The sequence below is a fragment of the Odontesthes bonariensis genome, chromosome 1 (genome assembly GCF_027942865.1).
Source record: "Odontesthes bonariensis isolate fOdoBon6 chromosome 1, fOdoBon6.hap1, whole genome shotgun sequence".
NCBI classification, from domain to species: Eukaryota; Metazoa; Chordata; class Actinopteri; order Atheriniformes; family Atherinopsidae; genus Odontesthes; species Odontesthes bonariensis.
The window spans coordinates 20,798,618-20,814,758 of record NC_134506.1 but is presented as its reverse complement, the minus strand read 5'-3'; the positions used below and the strand labels follow the sequence as shown (position 1 = coordinate 20,814,758).

General features: G+C 41.4%; 3 protein-coding genes across 7 annotated transcripts in view; 1 reads left to right on the top strand and 2 right to left on the bottom strand.

The window, feature by feature from the left end:
• apba2b (amyloid beta (A4) precursor protein-binding, family A, member 2b) overlaps positions 1-1,509 on the top strand; it is a 63,113-nt gene extending 61,604 nt beyond the window's left edge. For all 5 annotated transcript variants that reach the window (XM_075458231.1, XM_075458514.1, XM_075458380.1 and 2 more), the window contains one exon: positions 263-1,509. In XM_075458231.1, coding sequence (XP_075314346.1) covers positions 263-334 — 72 coding nt within the window. In that variant the 3' untranslated portion in view covers positions 335-1,509. The remainder of the gene's footprint in view (positions 1-262) is intronic.
• Positions 1,510-3,812: 2,303 nt separating this feature from the next.
• Positions 3,813-7,635, bottom strand: sord (sorbitol dehydrogenase). The gene is made up of 9 exons (XM_075470979.1): positions 7,416-7,635; positions 7,284-7,317; positions 6,807-6,971; positions 6,337-6,496; positions 6,068-6,186; positions 5,647-5,712; positions 5,374-5,552; positions 4,929-5,050; positions 3,813-4,816 (listed from the first exon to the last, which is right to left on the bottom strand). Exons 1-9 carry the CDS (start codon positions 7,467-7,469, stop codon positions 4,651-4,653), a joined length of 1,065 nt encoding a protein of 354 aa, XP_075327094.1. The 5' UTR covers positions 7,470-7,635; the 3' UTR covers positions 3,813-4,650.
• A 4,146-nt stretch (positions 7,636-11,781) lies between these two features.
• terb2 (telomere repeat binding bouquet formation protein 2) lies at positions 11,782-15,325 on the bottom strand. The gene is made up of 7 exons (XM_075470968.1): positions 15,138-15,325; positions 14,363-14,444; positions 14,130-14,269; positions 13,778-13,839; positions 13,019-13,086; positions 12,858-12,937; positions 11,782-11,902 (listed from the first exon to the last, which is right to left on the bottom strand). The coding sequence occupies exons 1-7, from the start codon at positions 15,199-15,201 to the stop codon at positions 11,790-11,792; spliced, it is 609 nt and encodes a 202-aa protein (XP_075327083.1). The 5' UTR covers positions 15,202-15,325; the 3' UTR covers positions 11,782-11,789.
• Between the last annotated feature and the right edge of the window lie 816 nt (positions 15,326-16,141).

The following is a 16,141-nucleotide window of genomic DNA, read 5'->3' as shown; positions in this document are numbered from 1 at the left end:
CACAGAGACGGACGAGATAAACAACCATCCACGCTTACACTTACTCCAAGGGACAATTTTGAATCACCACTTAGCCTCACATGCATGTCTTAGGACGGTGGGGGGATATATGTAGTCTCTTTACAATCTTCAGCTAAATAAGATGCTTACTTGATTTGCAAATGATTTCATTCAGTTTTACATCGTGTCCACTGACATTTCAGAAACGCACCAGCTGTGTCTGCCGCTCACTGAAACTGTCCTTTTACTCCTCTTCCTCCAGATCCACATGAAGACCATGCCGGCAGCCATGTTCAGGCTTCTAACGGGACAGGAGACACCGGTGTACATATAGACGACAGCCAGGAGCCGCTCCCGCTCATTTTTCTTAATTTCATTGAGCTGACGACTCCACTTCTCCATCATCTCTCCCCTGCCTGTGCTTAATACGCAGCCGCCACTTTAATGTCAGGAGAAGCTTAATCCATCTAAACCAACTGAAGAGGCAGCGAGCGAGTGAACTCTGTTTTACTTATTTGTAACTGTCTGTGCTTTTTTTCGTCACGTCGGTGAATCCGTGTGGGCGGAGCTATCGAGTGAACGCGTCACAGTTTATTTTTTTAGATTCATGTAATGCAATATGACACACCTACTATACATTTTGTATAGTTTCATTGTCCTCTCCCTTAATTTATTTCCCATGTAAATACATATTTTGCTAATATTGTGACAGAAGGTGGCGGGGAGGGCGGAGCCGCAGCTGTGCTGTAAATATTTACCGAATCTGGCTGTTGAGTTGGAAACAGGCGAAGATGATGGCACAGGCACAATTACATGCCAGATATCGTAGTGGTCGCCGGTGAGAAGAGGGTGGAGTTACATGCTTGAAAACGTACTGCACATGTGAATCAAATCGACTGAGGTTTATGGGAGAAACGCCATATCCCTTTTTGATTTAATGCATTTTAAGGCAATACGCGAGTTCAACAACTGAACGGCGAGTCTTTTCTAAATCTCATGTACAAACCCTCACACACATTTAAATAACAAGCAACGGTTGACATGCATTAATTATGCTTTTGATATAAATTCACGTGTTTGAACAATGATGTTTCTTTTGTGTGCTACTCTCTCCTGTACGTTCATCTTTTAACGTTCTGACTGAAACTCATGCATACAATGAGTGGACTGTGAATGTAACTGTGTTGTGTGAGCCGTCTCATTGCCATAAGCAGTATTAGAATGTCTGTACATAAAGGGAAACTCGTCTAGTATTGTGCTCATGTTAAGGAAACAAAAACACACAGGTTTAGTCTCTGCACACGTCCACCCAACTGTACACTGGCCATCAGTCTTGAGAGGGACAGAGAGAGCTGTGAATCTCACACTGTGACAGAAAAAGAGCCTTACCGCAGAGTAACGGTCTTACAAACCATTGTAGTCAATTTTAACCGTATGAACTTTGTGTGCATGCCTCGTAAAGTAGTGTCATGTCATTGTGGCAAGATAATAAAACCTGAGCTGAACCTGGTTGGATTTATTTTGTTTTTCTGTTTTGATTTAAACTAAATGCTGCCAAAGCTTAAAGAAGTTGGTTTGATTCTAGTGTTTTGGCATGAGGGGCTGCCAGGAAATGGAAAAAAAAAAAGGAAAATAAATGGAAGTTTGACATGCTGACATGAAACAAACAAAAAAAAAAAACACTCATCACAATAAATATAAACTGCAGTACAGTGTGTCCACAAAATGACTGAACCTCAATATTTCTTTTGTATTTGACCAACTTATTCTTGTGTCTAAAATTGAATTAAGGTTATAATTTGCAAGGAACTCAAACCAAATGCAGTGTTGAGCCACCCCTCATTTCTGTCATTTCTTTCAGTAGTCTTCAGGAATAGTTCTTCAGGCTTCTTGAAGAACATCCCAAAGGTTTTCTTTAGATGTTTTCTGCCTTTTGTTCCATTCTCTGTCAAGATGATCTCACACTTCTTCAATAATGTTGAGGTCCGGGCTCTTCCTCCCTCCATAAGACCCGTTGCCACTGATTTTCTTGTGTCATTTGTCGTATTTCAGCTTTTTCTCCCTGTTTCCCTTCCTTAAAAAAAGCTTCTTGACAATCATTTTCCACAGAGACTGTTTCTGATGAGGCTTCAGTGAACAGTGGATGGATCAACTGAAGGTCCAGATGCATCTCTGAGTCAGGTATTTTTTTATTTCTTAAGAACATCATGTTCAGATACTGTTCATCTGCTGTAGTTAGTTTCTTAGCCCCGTCTCTTCTTCCGCCCTCCAAATGACCAATTTCCTCATTTTGTTCAGGACACACTGCATACCATGCTGAGATTTGCCAAGTTTTCAGCTAATTGCTCCTGGAAAATCATTTTGTTTGAAAAACAAAAAAACTAAAATGGATAAATAGAAATATGTGCTGGAACACCTCATAGAGTCTGAATCTTTCAGAAGCCAATGTGAGGTGTGGATTTCTCTCTCTATAACAAACAACCAGAAATTAAAACAAGGAAAACATTCCTGATAAATTAAATGGAAAAGAAAATAATTCAGAAATCTCTGCATATAGAGCACAAAGTAGAAAATCTAATAGTTGTAACCCACTCAAGACATTTCTCAAATATTTATAGAACAACTCATACATGTTTGCAAAGGGTTCTATTTATACGTGCATATGGTTTTTACACAAAACTAAACTAAACCAAAAAAAAGCATATTTTGTGGATTTTCTTGCGTGGGTTACAACTAGACCCCAGTGAAAACTTCCACAGGAAACCTAAAGCTGAATGCCGTGACTGGCTCTGGTATGACTGTGAAAATCAAAAATCACGAATGCAAATGAAACCTTTACCATGCTAAAAAATAAAACAGACCAAATCCAGTAAAATCACTGCCTTGTTTGGGCTTGAGTGCATGTATGATGAACTGAGGTGAGGAGGACATCTTGTGTTGTGATCTGACCAAAAAAATGTTTATTTTTGAGATCATGGGCGCTGTGTCCACCAGGTCAAGGAGAAGAACCTCCATCCAGTTTGTTATCAGCCATCCCCACCACGTCTTTTTCAGGGACGGCCTTGCTTATTTCTGCAAGACGACGCCAAGCAACATTTTGAAGGTACCACAGTAGCTTGACTCCACATTTGAAGAGTCTGGGTGTTAAAGTGACCTGTCTCCAGAAATATTCACAAGTCGTAGTACATTTTCTTTTTTTTTTGTGACCTTTTACCCGGCATCCATATTTTTTGGAAACTCTCTGGTAGCTTCAAGCTGTCAGTTTCACTTACAAAGTCTGAGCAAGCTTTGATTTTTGATTTGGAAACAGGATCAATAGGAACAACTCGTGGAAGGTAAGACCACAGCAGACAATAAACATTCCATTCGTCAAGTGGGCAGTATGCATGGCACCGTGTTTAAAAAAAATATATATATATAAAAATGCACAACAACTACAACATTTTAACTTGTCAACGAGACACAAATGTAAATAACATTAATGATGGCATGAAGCCATCGGGAAACACGTCCCTGGTCCCTGAAGATGAATGGAATGCAGCCCTTATTAAAGACGACAGTTCTTCCAGTGCCTTTATGAATCAACGCGTCAGCTTTTAAAGGTCCTGTGAAGAATCTATTGAGACCAAGTCAATAAATGTGATTTGCATAAATATATTGTTAAATTTGGAGCATGATTTTTAATCTTCATGTTTGACTGAGTGAACCCAGAGAAGTCAAAGAAAATGCATTAGATCATTTTTTGGGAAGCTTCACTCAACCTCATTTGTACGTGGTTTTGGTTTGATATCAGATAATATTAGTGCCTGGAGAGCCAACTTCAATATTTTTATTGATAAAAGCAATTACAGTTCAATTAAAAAAGAGAAAATGTGATCATGATGTGAACCTTCTGCTTCTGATTATGTTTTAATCACCATCAAATAACCTGCCAATCATGGAATGTTGACTTTACGGGTCTTTCTTGTTTGTGCATGTTCAGACCCAAGATGACTTTTAGAGCCAAATGATAATAAATTATCTGCACAGCTTCAGAATTGCAAACAGAGCAATATTCAGAGAATTTCTCACGTGTAAACATGACGTTCTCTTATTTATTCTCATTAAGCATAACTGGCAGAGCCATTCAACAAGTGTTTCATGTGCAGTTTCCTGCAGCATTAAGCAGGTTGATTTATTGAATGCCAGCTTATAAAAACAGTACATCACAACAAATAGGAAATGGCACATACTGGTACAATTGTTTGCCTGTGAGTCCACTTTAAGCCTCTGGTGCCCTCTAATGCTAAGAGGTAGGTAGTGCGGGTCCTAAAGAAAATTATCTACATTTTGCAATTTGACTGTTCTTACTCAATCGTTTGTTTTTTACTCTAGTACAGTATTTAAAAACGCAATTAATATAGAACGCAATAAACCTGAAAATGACATGTATCCATAAGACTTTTACAGTGTTTGTTGAGTATCATTAAATAGTAACTCATACCTTCTGGGGCAACGCACACATCTGTCCTAAAGGCAGAACAGCACTCGGCTGTCTTTCACAGAGCTGTGGTGTTTTTTTAACTTGTTCTGTTATCTTTCCAGAGGTCAGAGTCCAGTTTGTGCTTGTCATGCTGAGTCGCTCTGAGTCTGTCTGTTTTGTTCCACAGTTCAGGGGTTCTGGTCATTCTTGTCACACTTTAACATGACTTTTATCCCAAGACCTCGACGTGTGGCCTCAAAAGCCGCGACCGCCTGCTCCAGAGGGAAGCGATGGGTCACGAGGGGCTTCACGTTCACTTTAGCTGACGCCAACATGGCGATGGCCATCGGCCAGCTGCAACACAATGAAACAAATGCTTTATACTCTGTGGTATCTAATTATTACTGGAAAATGTGACCTTAGTCCTGTTTACATGAGGCAGAAAATGCAGTGCAGGTTTCCTCACGTATTGCAGTAGCGGAAGACTCCTCTGATGTCCACCTCTCTTACGGCAGCGTTGATCAGAGGAACAGTGGCCATCTCAGCACCGAGACCCACCAGAACCACCACACCTCCTGAACGAGTCCCCTGACAGGAGAAAAAAGAAACAAACCCAGTTATAACCTGGATTATTTTATGAGTCTGCAGATAGTGAGGCGCTTTGGCATTTATAACTCAAAGTGAATAAGATACAGAAGCAGATAACAGGCAGCGGTGAAGAGTTTATTCTCCAGAAAAATGCGAAAACATGTCCATTAACGATAAAAAGCTAAAAATGTGAAGAAAAAAAAACGCTTGAAGAAAAATGTCTCTCTGACATTATCACACATAAGATGTTTGTATTCTTGGAATTAGTTTGATATTTTGTATGAAAAATCTTCAATTCTTAAATACTCTACTGTATCACATACGTAGATGGCCGTTTGGATGCTGCTCTCCACACCAGTGCATTCAATGGTGATTTGAGGCTGAGCTCCCAGCATGTCCTCGACTCTCTTGGCCAGCTGCTGGGGTCCGTCTCCTCTCTTCACCGTCAGCTGGAAGTCTGCGCCCAGCTCTTTGGCCATCGTCAGACGCTCTGCGGACAGATCTGAACACAGCAGGGGAGGCTGGTTAAAAGTTACGATGACTTTATCAACATCGGTATGTCAACTCAGGAAGGTTGAATGTCACTTGTTTGTTACCGGTGATGACGACCTGCGAGGCCCCCATTGCCTTGGCAACAAGCAAGCAGACCAGCCCAATAGTTCCTGCAGAAAGAGAGGAAATCACAAGAATACGGTAGATGCTCCATATGCACTCAGCCTCAACTGGTTCATTAGTTACGTAATATATATACTGTATGTGTAAATGTTCATGAGCTTGTTTTCACATCACTTGTTAAATATTAAGAATCTGGCTAAGTGTGCTGAAGTTCACCGTTCTTTTTCCCCTCTTCGGTTTTTTTTTTGAGTCAGTTTGACTTTTATGTTTGTGTCCAAACCCAGGGTGTGGGCATGTTACAGCAGTCAGATTGCAGCATGCAGTGAAATGCCTTCTGCAGTAACTTGTTGATGGAATATTACAACAAAGTTGGTGAGTTTAACAGTCTGGGTTCATTTCTACCTGCACCACAGATGAGCACATTGCTGCCGAGGTTTACGCCTCCTCGGCGGCAGGCGTGGATCCCCACAGAGAGAGGTTCAATGAGAGCTCCCTCCTCAAATGTGACAGTATCAGGCAACCTGGACAGAGACAAAATAAGAGACAAAGAGAAGAAAAACTGAAGCAGATATGAAAAGATTAGGCAAGAGAGTTAGCCATCAATCTTCCACAAGGCAGCTGTGAGGTAATCTATCTGCTGCAAAGTCATGCAATAATGAAAAAAAGGTTACTTGTAACAGAAGTTGGCGTTGTGTGTGTAATATCGGCACAAGTTTCCATCATCAGGGGGTGTGGCACAGAAGAAGATGGTGGGAGACAAGTTGTACCGCCCGTTTTTGAAGAACTCGTCCATCTCGCGGGGTACGCCAGGCTCAATGGCCACTCTGTCACCTAGAAATGACAGAATGTGTGACATTCAGAGCACATACAACTGTATCAAAGTGTCAATTGATTATGATACCATAAAAAGATAAGGCTGGAGTATCAAAAGCATGAAAAAACTGTGTACAGTCTATCAAATGACAGGAAAATGTATGCATATATTTGAAAACATTCATGGCACCAGGCGCAAAATAATCTGAGATAAGAAACTTGGCATGTCTGAATTTTGAATATTGTCTTCGAAATGGAACAATAGGTCACTTTCCTCATTAAGCACTCGGAGCCACAGTTTCACAGCTGTGAGAGTCAGAGTATTTACCTGCTTTGAGGTGCTTGACTGCTGATCCGACCTTCACCACTCGCCCTGCAGCCTCGTGGCCCAGCACCATTGGCTTTTTGAGCACAAAGTCCCCGATTTGGCCATGCTGCCAGTAGTGCACATCTGACCCACAGATTCCAACAGAGTGCATCTGGAGCAACACCTCTAAGTTCAAAACAAGACAGACAGGTCTGACGGACGACAGGGTATGCGTACTTGTTCACTTGTCACAGAAATACAAGATAAACTAGCCTGATTCCAAGTTTTTTAAATAATTTTTAAATTAAATCATTTAATTTTTTGGTTGATTTGAATATAAATGGACAACATAGCAATTGTGCCTATTTAAAAAAAAAAAAAAAATTGTACAAAGATACTACATCACACTCAGTTATATACATAATAAAACGTTAAGATGCTCCCAGAACGGTGCAAGCGCTTTAAAAGGTGCACCTCAGAGCAGTGGATTTGCTTTACCATTTGGTCCTGGCTCCGGGACGGGACGATTTTCCTGTGAGACAAAATGTTAAAGGACAGGTTGTAGACACTTTAATTCGAACAAATTGTTACGGAACGTTACGAGACGAGAGTGAGTGGTCGGTTTCATACAAGCCTGAGGTCTCCCTTGGAGTGCAGCACCACGGACAGATTATCTTGAGCCATGACAGAAGCAACGATCAGGTGTCAAAAGGACGAAAAAAGAGAAGAGAAGTACCACACCGTCACAAAATCCTACCAGTGTCAAAGTACAAACAAGCAGCGGGCTGCTGTTTCCTCATCGCGGGGCTGGTACCAAAACAAAGCCCGTGATTGGTCGAAGAGCCGCGGAATGGTCCATTTAGCGGGGATGGAAGGTAGCGAAGACTTTTAACTACTCATAAAAAATTCAACCAGCTACCCTCATTACTGCTCTTTTATTACTTCTAAATGTATCAAAAATATATGGCTAATGATGATTAGTTGCCTATGAGTACATGAATATTAAATAGTATTATAAATTCCGTCGTAGTAATCGAGTCCGTGAAAACTATCCAGTTGAAAACATACAAATGCACAGAGGGGAAAGCAAGGTTAACAAACCTGACCTATGAGTTGATTAACTCGGGGCTGTCAAATTTTGAGTTTTCGGTTTCAGAGCAGGTAATAATAATTAGTTCACGCAACTTTGAGTTTAACCCTGAGTAGAGCGCTCATGAGAAGACAGAAAGACCCCCATCAATGTAACACAGATACGTGCCTCGTATCTCCCAGTTTTACGCCAGTGGAACTGGAACTATTAATGACAAGATATATGGGGTATGAGCATATATTAGCTAAAAAAGGTAACACAATTACGTGTGTGCACGCACTTGACTGTGTGATTTTTACAAGTGTTACCTAACAGGAGGTTTAAGACACAAAAGCTACCATTTATGCCATATTAACTCTGGCAGCATGTAATATTGTCTATGAAGGCAACACCAAAATGTTTATACAAGGCTCCAAATGTGTGCTTACTGTAAACGTTTACATTTTACCTCACCCCAGGACAGAAGTTCTTACATAAGTAATAAATAGGAATGATGTATGTGCATTTGTCCGGTGTTGGCTCAGTGACAGCCACCCGTCGAACTTGCATCATAATCTATCTGAAGTATAATCTGATAGATTTCATTACCTCATGTAATACTTTTGAAAGCCTGCTCACTGCTGTAAGCCAGATTGAACATGTGCAGGTGGCACCTCTCTGTACAGACATTTACCGTAATCTTCATGGTCTTGCAGTTAATGATAGTGTATTCTGTTTCGTGGAGCCTCCCATAACAGACTCCTATACAAGGGTAAGTAATCTACTCCAGATATTTTTTCTTTTTTCCCCCCCCCCCATCATTGGTGTATAAATGTAAGAGTTAATTTTCACTATAGGATGAAGACACATTGTCAGCTGCCACAGGGGGAGTTAAGATGGAGAGCAGCCTATTGAGGTTTGCACTTTAAAACAAATAAAAGACATCTAAGTGATGCGGTGGTGATGCGCCACATTAAAACTTTCTACCTTTTTGTCACAGAGCAATGCAGTAATCTGCCAAGATTAGCCAACTGCATCCATGGCGCAGTTTTGCTCTGTAAGATTCTTCAATATTTACAGTTTTTGTCGGCTGCTCGTCAGGGGTATTCTGAATGTTGATGCCTTTTTGTCAATTCTAAAAGCTCCCTGTGAAGCAGCTGTACAAAATCTACCCGGAAAGACAAATTCAAAAATCAGAGCTGGACCCGGTTAAGACAGAAAATGCAGAAAACCCAAACAGAAACGCAAATATTGGAACGTCAGTTAAAGGTGGGTCGTGGCACAAGTCGATGGATTGTTAAACGTCTTTCAAAACAATTTTTTTTTTTTTTAATGCGGTATTGTATATTCACTTTCAGGAAATAAAGAAGACTTCATGAAATAATTGTGATTTGTCTTAATTTGACACTGATACTGATACATAATGCGTTTCTGACAGCTCTTCCATCTGCTGCATCCACAGGATGGTCGGAGTTGTTTTCAGGGTCAACCTCTGGTGCAGCAACCTAGTTTTCTCTTTTCATTATTGCATCAGTGTGGAGGACTACGCATGCAACAGTGATATTGCAGGCCCTTTCTGGGGTGACTCAGAGCCCATGGCACTGGAAACAGGCCTTCAGTATGCCTACGGTCATCTCTGCTCTGGCTCATGTCGTGCTGCAGGCTCAGGATCGGGGTATGGGGTCTGTTGGTCTGGCATTGGTACCCCCTGTCACCAAAAAGGTAACCGTTGACCCTACAATATTGAGTATGTAAATGTTAAGTTGCAACATGAGAAAACGGGATGTTGCCCATCTAGCTACGGGCAAGTCCAGCGCTCATTGCAGAGTCATGAAAAACCCTGGAGTCATGCACAGACCCAGGCCACTTTGCCTCCACATTACTGATGATGTCGCCTACATCACATACGATCTTCACAGTGCAGATCAGCTACAGATGGTGTTCTGTGAAGTGGGCCAATAATTCAATGCAGTAAACTACTAAAAGCTACAAATTACACCTAAGTGCACATTCACACTAAACATAATAACTGAAGGAGCCTTGATGGGAAAATGTATTCAGCCTATGCAGCCGATCACAACTGGAAATCCTAATGGCATAATTGCCTAAGTCTAAGGCATTCAAATGCAACTTAGGCAATTATGCTATTAGGCTAACGATATTGAGGGTAGAGGCCGACTGAATTTGAACAGGTGAAACAGTCCGTTTCATGTTTTGTGTGGTATGACAGTACAAAAAGGGTGACTGTACTTAACATATGTTCTGTTTATTGCTTCAATTCTTAAAGCATTTTACTGGAGACATTATTACTTCATACCTGTAGTTCATCTGTGACCAGGAAACGCCCCCGAGAAAGAGTTTTTAGAGCAAGAGCAGCATTTCTGATACGCCGACATGTCGTCGCTTTAGAAACGTGCTGAGGGTCACCGACATTGTACATTAAATCGCCACCCTCTCCTGGCGGATATTCCTGCGGACAGTTAGTGCTTTGATATCGACTAGTGTGTTTCAAAGAAAGGACGCGCCGTGACACACGACCTCCTTCAATCTGAATGTTGATTTAAAGAGGAAAAACTCAGGGTTACTAAAACAAAACCATGCCAGCGAGCAGGTTAGCTTCACAGAGTATGTTACCGTAGTAACCGACTCACTTTGGGAAGCTGAAAACTCAGTTTCCCCTAAACTCTGAGTTGTGGCCTAACCCACTTTCTGAAATAGCCCCAGAGAGTGGTTTGCTTTAACATGACGATGAAGATGGCCTCAGAGACAGCTTTTCTTGGTATATACAGATAGCGTTAGTACAGATCCAGATGAAAATCCACAATCCTTAAAGGATAACTGCGGTATTTTCAACATTAAGCCTCTTTTCTGAGTCGTCTGCAATGTTTTAGAACCCCTCTCACCGCTTTTTTGAATTTTACTGCTGTCTCCGGTATTTGCCTAATTTTGATTCATCTCAATCTGCTTCAGAACGGCAAGTCATGTGCATGTCCAAAAAGGTCCGTAAAAGCACTATAAACGTCCGTTTTCAAAATCATCAACTCACCGGAGTGGTTACTGGTGTGCACTGGTAATCCATATCAAATTTCGTTGCGAAAAGTTGCTTCTGTCGTGTTTTATTTGGCAGCTCGTTCATGCTCGAACTATTTTCTTAGCCACCTCACAGCCGTGGATAAACTTCCGCTTAGCAGTTGAATCTGACTTGCTATACTCCACACCACTTGATGGCGCCATTGATGGCGATTGTTCATTGTCCTTCGGCACGTAATCGGAGTAATATCAATGAACATCCAGTCTTCAATAGAACTCAATGGGATTTACAAAATGTCAAATAAAACACGACAGAAGCAACTTTTCGCAACGAAATTTGATATGGATTACCAGTGCACACCAGTAACCACTCCGGTGAGTTGATGATTTTGAAAACGGACGTTTATGGTGCTTTTACGGACCTTTTTGGACATGCACATGACTTGCCGTTCTGAAGCAGGTTGAGATGAATCAAAATTAGGCAAATACCGGAGACAGCAGTAAAATTCAAAAAAGCGGTGAGGGGGGTTCTAAAACATTGCAGACGACTCAGAAAAGAGGCTTAATGTTGAAAATACCACAGTTCTCCTTTAAACTGGTCAGATTTGGACTACATGATCCTAAATTTAATAAGGTTATTTCAATCCAAATTTAATTGCTCTGAGTCGTGTGGTTTTTCAACAGGACCTGGCCTAAGGTGGTCCAGACCTGCCAAAAGCAGCAAAATGGCCTCAATAATAAACAGATGTATTTCAAAAATCATTTTAATGAGAAAAGCTGCTGTTTACAGGCATGCACTCATCATATGCTGACACATATACCAACAGACTGAACTGCAATAATGTTAAAATGAACAGAAATTATAAAATGAGATCAGCATTAGCCACTTTCCACAGATTTTTCTCTTATGTGTGCGTCAAACAGAGGTGGGCTTTACATTTAGAGCATCGGAATTGCCCGGGGAAGAAATCACAAAGATCACCTGAATATTTCTGCAGGTCGCCGGCGTTGACGTACCCTGTAAGGACACAGTTCACAGAAAGGATGCGTGGTGTTAACACATTAAACGATGCAGAATACACACAGTCCTGTTCCCACAAGAGTTGGATAAAATGCTTATAGAGAGTGAAATGACCTGGAAATCCTTTCAACTCTTTGGGTTAAAATCAATCAAACTGCATATGAACTGTCGAAACCGAGAAGTTTTGTTGTTCTTTGAAAAATATGAACTCATTATGAATTTGACGCCAGCAACACGTTTAAAGAAAGCTGAGACAGAGGCATGTTTGCTGCCACCATGCTGCGTCTCCACTTCTTCTAACGACACTCTGCAAGCACCTGAGGGGAAAATGGAAGCTCTGAAAGTGAAAAGCTTTCTCATTCTTGCGCGATAAGACGCGTGCCAGGTCAACCTCCTTTGTTCTAGTTTTCCTCCAGTAATGGACTGCAGACAGGCTAGTCAATCAACCGGATGCTGCAATGCACACAGAATGTGGTTTGGCATTGTGTTGCAAAAAAAAGAAAAAGCAAGGCATTTCCTGGAAAAACCTGTTGCCTGGATGGGAGCGTATGCTTCTCCAAAACCTTTACATATGACTCCATATCATGCTGTACTATAAAGGATATTGGCTTTTAAACTGTGTGCTGATAATAAGCCACATGGTGCTCTTCCATCAATAAAGTTTCTTTTTCACTGGTGTGTTTATAATAAATAGAGTCAGACTGGGAGCGCTGGGAGCAGATGACTGGACCTCTTGCCCGTGCAGGGTTTCACTGAGGGATGAACCCCTTTATTCCTTTATTTTTATTCCTGAAACACATTCTTTTCTTGTTACCCTCGTCCAAGCTGCTTCTATTACGTTGTGTTTACACAGAACACCACTACTGTAAAAGATTCAGTACGGGTCAGTCATCTACTCCTATCTTATTGGAACGAAGCACTTGCCTACAGCAAAACACGTCAAACACTTCACCTGTGAGCACGTCACTCGCTGGGCATCTCAAATGATCGCACAGAGAGCGTTCACTCTCCGATGTGATGGATGGTCCATAACTGTCAACAAAGCAATGGAGACTTAATCAGTTTACACTTTAAGTTCCAGGTCAAAGCATTCAGAGCGGAGAGACGACGTACACGCTTCTGCTGTCTCCTTCGTCGCTGTGCTCGTCTTCAGTCAGGCACATTAGGCTCTTAGGTTCACCCTGCCAAACAAGAGGCGGACCATTTAAAGGGATATGCCACCCCCAGGCCAAATTAAGTGTATCCCCGTATTCCCGAGACATAAATAAGTGTGTGGGAGCGTTTTCCTCACAACACTGACCACTGCTTGGTTGCGCGTAATACATACATGCTAGCGTCGCCAGCGTTGCCACTCTAAATATTTTGCCCAACGGGAATTAATTTACTTGATTCCCCCCCCTGGCTGCTTCACGCTGGTTTGTTTGAAGAAAGCGGGGATGGGGATTCCCAAAGACGTAGCGGGGAGTGTGCTTCGGCTGTGTTTTCCGCACCGGAAACTAGTTCCCAAACCGACATGAGCAAAGCAAGCCTTCCGTTTTGATTTACACAGTCATTTGCACTCGATGTGAAAGTACACCACTCACACAGTAATTAGAAGGTAAATCAAGTAAATTAATTCACGTTGGGCGAAATATTTCGATTGGCGACGCTGGCGACGCTAGCATGTATGTATTACGCGCAACCAAGCAGTGGTCAGTGCTGTGAGATTCGGACAATGCCTGGGTCGCCAGGAAAACACTCCTACACACTTATTTATGTCTCGGGAATGCGGGGATACACTTGATTTGGCCTGGGCGTGGCGTATCCCTTTAAGGGGATTACAGGTGTTTATGCCGTCAACTTTGTTTCAATTCTGTTGGCTGGGGTTCTTACCTGTGCAACTGATTGTTCATCTTCACGCTCCCAAATCAACCGCCCGACCACCTTTCTAACCTCTTAAGAAGAACAGAAGAACACAGACCAAGTTACAAATCAAATTGTTCACCCCCCTCCAACAAGCTGATTATGTCAATGAGTTGATCCAACCAAAGACAAAACTATTTTTCTTTTAATACTCTCAGAGGCTGAGAGAAGTAAAACGACTCAGAATCCGCCACTAAAAGGCAAATATAAAAGAAATCTAGCCTATTTCTTCTTTTATTTATTTATTTTTTTAATCATATTCCAACTTCACAGACATACCCAGAATAAGACAACAAATCAATAAAAATGGAGTGATCCTCACCATCCTGCACACATGCTGGAGGCAGCACATAATGACCAATGCACACTGATTTCTCACTCTGCCGCTTTGCACAGGCAGACAGGAATAAGCTGTGAAACACCGTCACCTTGTTCCCGAGGTAATCTTGGCTCTCAAATATCCTAAAAACCAGAGAGACTTTCAACGGACTGTGGAAAAATGGCTTTGTAATGGTCCGCTGGAAGACGGCTCTTCAGCCCATTTATCCAGCTCACCTCAGAGTATCGGGACAGGTTGCATCCTCACTGAAAAGGTAATCTGCTGTCCTCCAACTCATGATGGCCCCAGCCTCCAATACTGCAAGGAAACTATGATCAAAACAAGCTACCTCCATCTACCACAACATGTGCAGTGTAGGTCCAATCAGAATTAAATTGGTGATGCATTCGCATCCATTTAAGGCAACAATACACAGCATAGCATAGAGGAAACTTCTAAATAAATGCCCAGGAAATGTCTTGATTTACTAGAATTAGAGTCAAACTGTCCACCAGAGGCTAAATCTGTTTCACATGTCTATTTCTATTTTAGACAAATGGAAAGAACATAACAAAATAAAGATTTATAATGAATAGATTATGTTTAATTTTCTTATATAATCATAACATTTCATAACATCACAATCTGCTAATGTGTATACTAAGACCTGTTTCATTTCCTGTTGAAGGAGATTGTCATAAATAAGTCATAGCATGATCTATAAACATTTTATTCCTAAAAAATATTAAATGTTTACAAAATTGTAACAGGACTTTTTGAATCCGGCTTCATCCATAATCCAGATGTCTGTTCGAATTAGCTAATTTAGCTCCAACTGTAAGATAAGGACTTCATCATATTCAAAGTACATAGTAGCATCATTTAGTGTATATATTGCAGTGCCTTCAGATGGCATTTGTTGTGATGTGGCGCTATATAAATAAAATTATTTGAATTGAGGTGTTGATTTAGTTTATTCATCTGGGTTTAACTCACTTTCAGACTACTTACTCCAAAAGTTGAGCTGCGCCTGCGGCACACTGCTTGAAAACCAGGCAGTCTTATACCGAAACATGGCCCCTCCGCTTCTGAAAGAAACTACAAACAGGTTTCAGCTTGTTTTTGGCTTGGCTCTATGATCACTGAGCAGCTATCTCTATCCTTTTTTTATTTGGTCAAAACTAGCGGAGTTATCATACTCATCCCGTCAACACCTGCAGTTTGGCGCTAAAACTGCTACATTCAGGTGCTGTTTAAAACTGTCGGAAATGTTTTATTCCGAGGTAACGAACAACCCAGACAGTCCAGCTGCTGCCAGCTGCTGCCTGCTACGATTTGACCGATAGACGGCGCTGAGACGGAGAAGAAAGTGAAGGTATAGTTTGTTAACATTCTCGTCAATAGTCGTTGCTATCGTGCTACATTATTCCCATATCTACCTCTGTGAGTGAAAAACACAAGACGTGTGTATAATATGTTGTTTTTTTCAAGTTTTTCCCTTTTTCCATGCGCTGCTTATTTTTTTCTTTAAAGGTGGGTAGGGGTTCTTTTTCTGGAGCATTTTTTTACATATTGCTTGAAACACTCTTCACACCCCCATTGCAACCAATTAATTAAAAGTTTTGACACAAAAATGAAAAGTTTTAGTGGCCTCTAGAATGTACAATCCAGGAAAAACACTATCCAATCATACTGAACGGACCGTTAATGATGATTGGATTCTGATGCGTCTATCAAACTGAAATCTGCTCTTCCCTCCCCCTCCTTCCCCCTGTGCGCTGTGTCCAGAAGCTTGGCAGGAAGCTAAACTAGAGCCAGCTTGGCTAGCACCTAGCATTATTAAACGTTTCATTATGATGTTGAAAGGTATTTTCTTACCTGTGAATCCGCCATGAGAAAAAGTTAGCAAAAGTTAGCCAAACCAATCGATGCTTGCTGACAGAACAGCGCTCGTGCACCTTCGTGCTCGTGAACAAGCATTGCGCGTTCATGTACTCTAGAGGCGTGCCTTGGGG

Coding starts and splice junctions, on each gene's coding strand:
- sord (XM_075470979.1), bottom strand. CDS start 7,469: ATGGCTCAAGATAATCTGTCCGTGGTGCTGCACTCCAAGGGAGACCTC. Junction 6,972..7,283: donor CCCGGAGCCAGGACCAAATG/GTAAAGCAAATC, acceptor TTTTGAACTTAG/AGGTGTTGCTCCAGATGCAC. Junction 5,713..6,067: donor TGTGCTCATCTGTGGTGCAG/GTAGAAATGAAC, acceptor CTCTTTCTGCAG/GAACTATTGGGCTGGTCTGC.
- terb2 (XM_075470968.1), bottom strand. CDS start 15,201: ATGTTTCGGTATAAGACTGCCTGGTTTTCAAGCAGTGTGCCGCAGGCG. Junction 13,087..13,777: donor ATGAACAATCAGTTGCACAG/GTAAGAACCCCA, acceptor CTTGTTTGGCAG/GGTGAACCTAAGAGCCTAAT. Junction 12,938..13,018: donor GAAGGAGACAGCAGAAGCGT/GTACGTCGTCTC, acceptor CTTTGTTGACAG/TTATGGACCATCCATCACAT.